The following is a 9,354-nucleotide window of genomic DNA, read 5'->3' on the forward strand; positions in this document are numbered from 1 at the left end:
GGTCTCCAGTCATGTGTTCTTGAACAACCACTGTCAAGATACCATAGACAAGTATCCATCACTTTGAATGCAGACTTCATCATGAAACCACACTTCATGCTTGGATGACAAATCAGAGGGAATGGTTCTTTCACTCAACTACCTTTGATGAGCTAAGCCTTAACTTTACTCTTCTCAGACGAACTCCTTTGCACATTTTCACTGTGAGACAGTCTAGTTTCTTCTTAACCAAACTGAGATCCTTTCCAATAGTCATTATAGAAGAATCAAATAACTTTTTAGACTTGTATTTTCTAAGACACTCAAACAAATAGTGATTAGAAAAACAAGATATATTTGAAAAACAAAGATCTTTTCAAACGATTATAGCCATGACAACAGGGGTCATGGATCAACAGGGCCAGGCCTATAGAAGTAAGAAAAGCCTAAGCCATGGAATTGAAAAAAAAAAAAAAAAGATTTAGCTTTTAAAGTAGAAAAAAAGGGGAAGTTTGGCCCATAAGAAGAAGAAAATAAGTCTTGGGCCTTGGATAAAAAAAGAAATGGGAAAGGAGGCTCAGCCCAAGGGAATAGCAAAGCCATGATGCTTGAGAAAGTGCAAAAGAATGAGTAGGATCTGAGCTAGATCACAAGAGATCCGCCAGCCTTGGAGAGAAATCCTTAAGGAGAGCTGAAGGACACTAGCAGGATGTAGACTGCTCAGGATATGACCTATTCACTTGAAAGGAGCACGGAGAGTGAAGAGGGTCTCGTCAACATCAATTCCCCACGAACTAGAAGAGAGGGATAGAGACAAATGCTAATCTTGAGACCAACACCTGTTGAAGGAACCTAGGACTTCGGGCAGGGTAGAACAGGTGAACTAAGAAGGAAGGTGGCTAGGAGCCTTTCTAGCCACACTATTAGCAAGGAGGAATCCGCCCCAATTTAGGGAAAGAAACAAGTTATGAGGAGTCAACATCAAAAACCTCAGATCTATGAGATGTCCTATTAAAGACCTTGGGAAAAGAATGTGAAACCTTGACTTTAAAAAAAGGATTTGGACTTGCTTAGAAAGGATCTCACATAAGAGGAAAGTCAGCAAGTAGGCTTTCAGGTATCAGCCCCAGGAAAGTGAAAATAAGAAAAGAAAGAGGAAAGGACTAGCCACCAATGTTTCAGATATAACATTGGTTTTGGTACACAGAGCACAAAATGGGAATGGGTTGTTCTTCAAACAACACTATAAGAAGGGTAAGGCCCAATCCAAGAAGGGGAGCATTCAACAACAAGCATTCAAAACACAAGGAAAGCATCAGAAAGAAAGCAAAAAAGCTTTTACTTAAGATAGAGTGAAGAGTGAGGATACACTTGGATTCAAGGGGATTCAAACTTCACAAGTCTTTGAAGCCCAAAGAGAGTTATCCAAGTTTGTGATTTTTGAACTTTATTGAGCCTTGTGATACATCCCAGCAAAGTAGGACTCAATGTACTCAAATATTTAATGTAATAAAACATAATCTCACTCTATTTAAGAGGATCCCTGTCATTCTATTTGCTTGTATCTTATTTGCCATTTGTTGATTATTCACTCAACCAATAATATATATGTGTATGTATATTTGTGTTGTGGGATTCATGTCTTATGTGCAGATTGACTAGTAAAATGGTCCAACAAGGTCACGGTAAGTCAAGCCCAGTCTAACCAATAGTCAAACGCCCATCTTTGGAGGCCCAAGATCCTTTGTCCTCATTGGGCCTAGGTATCGTCCAGAGCAAGAACCCACACCCAGCAACTTCTTGTTCATAAGAAAGCCATCTTAATAAAGATTTCTTACCCATATATAGCTTTTGATACATAGACTATCACGATTCAATGTAGTGGACTTTAGTTTAGGCAAAGGAAGCTTCTTCTTTTATCTTTACTAACATCTTTTTGATCTTGTATTTTTATGGTTTGTGTGTTTTTAGAGGAGAGAGACATAAAAGTTTAACAAAATTACATATTTAGCCATGTTTTTAACAGAGATGAGTTATGGAACCTTAATTGAGTTAACCCCAGGTGGGTAAAGCATCAAATTTCAAACAACAGGTAGACAATTTAAATTTCAACAAAACCACAAGTGGGTAAGTTATAATTTGTCCTTTATTTCTCCTATGATAGTTTAATTTGGCCCTTGTCCTCTGGATTAGGAAGTTGCTCTTGTGATACAAAGCTTGTATTTACTTAGAGAACCCCAAAAATGTTTCCATTTATCTTTAAGCATACTCTCTCTCTCTCTCTCTCTCTCTTATGGCATAATATAAAGGCTTTTAAGATTCATTAGATGTGGTATCATTTACTACATAGGAAGTTAAGAACTAATGTTTAGTTCTGCCACCATATTCTGGCATCTTGGAGGGTTAATGAGCAGCAGATCATGTAGAAATCGAGCTGGCAACCGTGTTTTGTAGTTTTGGCCTCTGCGTAACCTCTTTGATGAGTGATGGACTGGTCATTGATTAATGCAAGATCTGCAAATAATTCTTAGATATGGTGGCCATAGGATGTGCTGGGTAACGTGCCATGCGGGTAGCACTTGTTATCTTTTATGTTGATTCACAGATGGGCATGTATATGAGAAAATTGACTTGGAAACAAATTGGGCATTCAACCATGGTGTTGCTTGTTTTCTTTTCAAATGAAAAACACCACCAAAGGGTGTCAATTCAGGTTAGTGTGTTGGGTTCGTGTTGTGTTAAGGTAGGAGTATTCGACTAAATGGATCAACCCTAACCCGACTTATTTAATAATTGTGTTATGATCCTTCAATCCTAACCCGATTTGTTAATAAGGCAGGTTGACCTAACCCAACTCATTTGACACACTTAATAAACAAGTTGTGTTGGGTTGACACGAATATGACACAACCCATTTCAACCTGCATAATATTAAATATAACATTCATCTGAATAAAATATATATATATATATATATATTACATTCCAAAAGCAGTGCATATACTTCAAGTCTTCAACCTATATTCAAAATAATATAGTTCAACAAAAATATAAGATGACTAACAACCATGACGTCAAGTAGTCTTATTATCATTCAAAGAAACAAAAACAAGTGGGCCATATTATGCAATCATAAAACTGTTCATATGGTATCAAAAGGGAGTATTACAACATTACACGTTGTTGTAATCTTTAAAAGCAATACCTATCAGATCTAGTTTATAAACTATCTCAATAAACTCAATTGCAAGATAGGTAAACGGTGTTCAACACTAATACGAACATAAAAAAAAAAAAAAAAAAAAACGGCACAAGACAAAAGCTACACCCATGGCCTTAATCAACAATTAATATATCTCATATTAATAATGGCACATGGGTTCAAAGTTTATAGAACAAAAACATTATGCAGAAAAAATTACTGCAAAATTTTGAAACACCAAGAAAATGGGTTTTTTTTTTTTTTTTTTTTTTAAATTCTAAAACTCACTAAACATATTAGAGAGAGAGAGAGAGAGAGAGAGAGAGAGAGACATAACCAGTTTGAGACTTGGACTTTGAGAATTAGGCATGAGATTATAAGATAGAAGAGTGAGTACTGAGTAGTATATCTGAAATGAAAAAATAAAAAAGATATTTATAAGAAGGTTTAGAGATTTAGGGTTTGTAGGGTTTAGAGATCTACGGTTTGAAAAGCTTTAATTTCTAATTATATCATTTGTAAGTTTTTGTAATTTCTCACTTTTCTTTTTAAATTTAAATATATGTTGTATATAAAGGGTTTTTAATAAATCTAAAATAAAATGAATATTTATTTGTTATACGAGTTAAATGAGTTGTATTAAATGGGTCATTTAAAGTTGACACAAATAAATTGGCATGTTAAACATGTCTATTGCAGGTTACGTGAGTTGACCCGATTATGACACATTTCTTATCTTGTCACTTTCGGATCGACCCGTTTATAACCCAAACCCATTAAGGCCCAACCCTAACCCACAAAAGCCTGTGTCAAGTTCGTGTTGTATTCACGAGTTGGGTCGAACATTGACACCCTTACCACCTATTGACTATTGTTGGAAAGGGGAGAAAGGACCCCAAAAAAAAAAAAAAAAAAAATCCCATTTTGAAGAGAGCAATTATATATAAAGAGCTTTTATGCTAATATTGCTAGAAATAGAGTTAGCAGCCTTTTCCTTTGGTTCTTATGCGCAGCATAATAACTTGAGAAGCCCATTAGAAAAATCATTGACAAAGAATGCGAGCAGAATATAAACACCACCTTTGCCTCTAAACGATAGAAACACAATATATACGCACATAGCTGTTATCTATTGGAGAACCAAATTGACAAATTCCTATAACATTCTCCAGCTGCTTCATGCTTGCTTTAAGGTGGGAGATGAATAAATTATTTTGTATTACATTCATCATTTTCTGTGATAAAAGAGAGAGAGAGAGAGGTTAGCAATTAAATTAATGAAATTTAAGAAATCTATTGATTCAATGCAAATTTACATCAGTGACTTTGACATTAGGGCTTGACAAAAATAGTAGCCCATGTAATATAAAAGTCAGGTTTCTTTTAAACAACCAGAAGACATTGGAGGGGTATACAATGAGGTGATGCACAATAAAAAGTGAAATCACAAGAGGGAAGGAAAAGAAAATCGGAGGGGCAAATCCAGTTATAAACCTTCCTTTTTGATGGGTGATGTATCCTCAGGGCTGGATTTCAGTCAGACACTGGACTGCTCTCCTGCATGTCAACAGCACAGCCAGCCTCAAGAACTGTGCCAGCAACCCTGTTTGGGGGCCAATACCGTAATACTGATCTTCCTATTATATTCTTGGCTGGCAGAGGACCCCTATTAAAATACAATTCATATAATGAGCAAAAACAGAAAAGAAAAGAAAAATAATTTTTTTTGAAGAGAGAGAAAAAGGAAGTTTTTTTTTTTTTGGCGGAGGGGGGGGGGGGGGGGGGGAATCCAGTGTATCCAAGTTAATGAATCTTGAAACAGAAGAATTGTGGGATTAGAATATATTAATATTTACCATACGTGTGAATCATAGCTATTATTACGGTTGTCACCCATCACAAAGACATAGTTCTCTGGTACACGCTGTAGTGCAAATTCACAACATGAGTAAAAGAGTTTCAAAATTAACAGCGGTTGCCAAAATTTTACAATTCAAGTCTTTAACAAAAGGCACCACGAATTTCTTGCCCAAATGATAATTTTCTTTTGGCTTAAGCTCAATGTTGGTTCCAACTTTCCTAATGTGGAGATGTTATAGCGAATATTATGCTTCCCACTTCCTCACTGACCAAGGGAAAAGCATACTTACAATTGGTGTCATGTCATAAGAAGGAGGTTCAAGGATGAAATTTTCTTTTCTCTCAACCCCATTAACTATAAGCTTCCCTTTACGAACCTGCAATCAGAATATTTGCCAATAGTTGGATTCCAGCAATCAAGATATCCAATAGATAGATATACTAGGTAAATATGCACTCATTTACATGTTCTCCTATGCCCATTAACTTTAAGATTTAGGACAAAGTTGAGATCTGAATGTGAACAAGAAAGATGGAAGGGACTATAAAGACAATTCTTACTGTGAAGGGTCAAAGGCGTTCACTAGACCAACACCACACCCCCCCCCCTCCAAAAAAAAAACAAAAAAAAGGTTCCCTGATTTCAGCAATACTGTATACAACAACAGTAAAACCTTAGTCCCAAAATTTTGGAATTGGCTATGGATCCTCAACATGTTAGCTAGGGACGGTCAAATGTGATATCTAACCGAAAATTACATTCAGAAAATCGACCACCCACATACACACATGAACAAACTTATAAATGTGTTTGTCCACGCATTTTTAAGAATGGCAACCATCATGGATATAAATAAAGAAAAAAGTATAACTTTTAATGCATGCACATGCATATACACACCTACAAGAACTAGAAGGAATAGACAAAAATGAGAACTTCTAACGCATACACTCAAAAATAAAAATCAAGAAACATATATGATAGTGGATTAAATTAGCATTTAAGTTGTAATGCAAACTAAGAAAAGATGAAATATTTTAAAAACACCCTGTGAACTATAATAAGATGAAATATTTTCAAAAAGTAAGGAACATCTCCTATGGATTACTTTCCATTTTTCGTTTATTTTTCTAGGTTCTTGCAAAACCAAATTACAACATGCCATGGCAATTTTTCAGTAACAAAGTATGTGATCAGCAGTAGCAAGAACTATGCAAATAAAGAAGCAAGACAACAGAGTGTTATGCATAAGTGTACTTATATATTGATCTCACCTCCACTACATCACCTTCCTTGGCAACAACTCGTTTAATAAAAACATCATCATCAGTATATCCTACTTCTTGGAGTACGGGTGGACTTTTAAATATTACTATATCATTTGCACATGGCTTTCTGAAGTAGTACGAAACCTGAGAACACCAACACATAAATTTGTTATGTGCATGCACTTCAAAATTAAAAATCTCGAAAGATAATCATGCCACAACTATAATAAAGCATGTATCTATTTCAATGTTTTGAAATAAAGATTGAAGCTTATAATTTACATTTCACTTTCACCTTTAATGAAGTGGTCCATTAGAGACTATGCATATCTGATTAAGAATACAGGAAGAAGTTTACAAGGCTAGAAGTGATTAAATTGTAAGCAATCAGGCAGAGGATAGACATAATAAATTTTCCACTTAAAGGCTGTAGATTTTATATACATACATATATATATATATATATACTTGAGGATTTCACAAATATAAAATAGATAGCATGTCTACAATTGGAAATTACATATATCAGTTTTTTTGTAACTAAAAAGTAATTTTACACGAGGAAATAGATCACGTCACAATATGCACGTGATGCAGTTGAGCACAAGCATCCACTCACGCAAAGACTGCAACATCATATTCTTAATTACATGAATAGGCCATTCAACATGATCAAAAGTTCTACTATACCTATCTCACCAAATGGTACACTGCACATCGGTCCGCACACATAATGGAGTAGCCTTCCAAATTTCAATTTCTACAATGATGAAATCTTCCTTGGCAACACGCCAAAAGTGATTTTTGACATCCAAGAAAACCCAAAAAGAGTAAACAAAAATGACCACAATTCACCCACAATAATGCATCAGGTTCACCAACAATAAGAGATAGATAAATTGATAATTGAGTTACAGTCACTTGCTAAAGAGTTGCATTACAAATTCTGCAATCAAGCCAATTCTCTGCTGAATGCTGATCCTTCAATAACCTTGCTCCTAAACTCAACCTCTATATCTGTCATGTTATCCCATTGTCACCTTCACATCTACCCTCACCTTAATATAGACCTCAAATTTCAAAAAACCATGATGAATCTCCACTAAAAAAAAAAAAGAGAAATAAAATTACTTTTGCCATCAAAGAGACTAACTTAGGCAACTGAGGAACTTTCCCACCCAGCTGTTTATTACTTTCCATACATCTTATAACTACTTCATTTCTTTCTTCCCACTGAGCCTATCCAAACCCTTCCAAAACGCCACAATTAGTGCGCACACTAAAGTTTCAAAATTTGAACATATTACCTTTAAACAGAAACACAACCTCAGATTTTTAAATAGCAACCACACAATCCATGTCCCAACTCAAAAACACACCCAGGAATACTATCCAAACCCCATCACCACAAACATAGAATAAAAAACAAAAGGTGATAATGTCCCATTGGTCCCTAAAATTTGGGTCACCTGAAATTTAAAAATCAATTTATTGATCCTTTAAAAATCATAACCACATCAAGTTAGTCCTTTTTGCAATATAAGCAAGAATTATAACGACAACACTATGGAATGAACGTACCAAGTTAGTCCTTTTTTTTCCATGTAAGCAAGAATTATAACAACATGACTATAAAACGATTAACTTGCTAAGTTTGCAAAATTTTCAGCACTAAGATAATTTCAATCTGTAGTAACAATTTTTACAACATTTTCATAATGGTTGAGTTGGCAAGTTTTTATTGATTTTCATTTTGGACCCTCCACTGACATCACTTTATCACTTAACATTAACAACTTGCCAACTTAACAGTGTGGAATATTTTGTAAAAATTATTATGACATTATTGCTAATCTTAAATTTTTGCCAAAACAAAATCCTACCTTTTCCGCAACAATTCGATCTCCAACATCAAATGTAGGATACATGGACAGCGAAGGAATGTACCTCGGCTCAGCCACGAAGGACCGGAAAGCCAGCGATATTGCCAGTGCCGCAAACACCGTCTTTGCATCGTCTGAAGTGATATTCAGCCATTCTGGCAAAGGCCCAGAACCCCCACTCTTCTTCTCCGCTTGCTCATCATCCCCACCACCACCGCCACCGCCACCGCCACCACCACCACCACCAGCAGATTTGAACACAGCCTTGGTGTCTTCACCAGAGTCCTTAAAGGCATGGCATTGAAGTTTCTGGAAGTGGGTTTTGTTGTTAAACCCTGGGAAATTTGGGGGTTTTGAGACAAAGGTTAAGTATTCGTGGTGAAGGTTGAGGATTGTAAAATTAGGGATTTTGGTGGGTTGGAGGAATTGGGTTGACATAAATTTAGGATCTTGAGAGGAAGGTAATGGAGGGAAGATATGAAGAGATATCATCTCTTCTTGTCAAAGCAATTTTTTTAGTTAAAAGATGTCTTTAGAGTTTGGGATTGTAAAGGATAGTCATGGTAGTGTTCATTTATAATGAGGGGCTGGAGATTGTCTATTTTTTATGTGGAATCGACGTGGCCACTGGTTGTTTCTAGTGCCTGGTGGATCCTTAAAGAGCGGTGTTATGAATATCGTTCCGATTAATTTAGTGAAACAGAATATTTCCGCCAATTTCAGCATTATTACATTTTAGAGTGTTTCGGGGTTTTTATACATATATATATATATATATATATATTCATATCTTATTACTTTTTAAGAAACATAAATGTTGGCCAATAGACTAAAAATTATTCTTCCTCGACTAATATCACCCAATCAAAGTGCTTTTGTCCCGGATCGGTTGATTACTGATAATGTTTTAGTGGCATATGAGTCTTTGCATTCCATGCATAATAGAAGATCGGGCAAAAGAGGTTATTTAGCTCTGAAACTAGATGTTAGTAAGGCGTATGATTGGGTTGAATAGCCTTTGCTAAGGGGTATTATGGTTAGATTGAGTTTGCCAGATGTGAGGATTGATAGGGTTATGAAGTGTATGACAACTCCTACATTCTCAGTTTGTATTAATGGCAAGGCTTATGGTAAGATTTGGCCTACAAGGGGAATCCGACA

At 35.6% G+C, this 9,354-nt stretch overlaps 1 protein-coding gene across 4 annotated transcripts; it reads right to left on the minus strand.

Moving 5' to 3' along the window:
• Positions 1-4,103: 4,103 nt before the first annotated feature.
• Positions 4,104-8,906, minus strand: LOC112017801 (chloroplast processing peptidase). Of its 4 annotated transcripts, XM_024050247.2 has the most exons (6): positions 8,194-8,901; positions 6,317-6,454; positions 5,332-5,418; positions 5,038-5,105; positions 4,676-4,847; positions 4,104-4,416 (listed from the first exon to the last, which is right to left on the minus strand). In XM_024050247.2, exons 1-5 carry the CDS (start codon positions 8,683-8,685, stop codon positions 4,715-4,717), a joined length of 918 nt encoding a protein of 305 aa, XP_023906015.1. In that variant the 5' UTR covers positions 8,686-8,901; the 3' UTR covers positions 4,104-4,416; positions 4,676-4,714. The 4 variants fall into 4 exon arrangements, 3 of the variants coding, with proteins under 3 accessions (XP_023906015.1, XP_023906014.1, XP_023906016.1); XR_010630635.1 differs by lacking the exon at positions 5,038-5,105 and having other exon boundaries at positions 8,194-8,906; XM_024050246.2 differs by lacking the exon at positions 4,104-4,416 and having other exon boundaries at positions 4,456-4,847; positions 8,194-8,900.
• Between the last annotated feature and the right edge of the window lie 448 nt (positions 8,907-9,354).

This window comes from Quercus suber, unplaced genomic scaffold (assembly GCF_002906115.3).
Source record: "Quercus suber isolate HL8 unplaced genomic scaffold, Cork oak 2.0 scaffold_166, whole genome shotgun sequence".
Taxonomy (NCBI): domain Eukaryota; kingdom Viridiplantae; phylum Streptophyta; class Magnoliopsida; order Fagales; family Fagaceae; genus Quercus; species Quercus suber.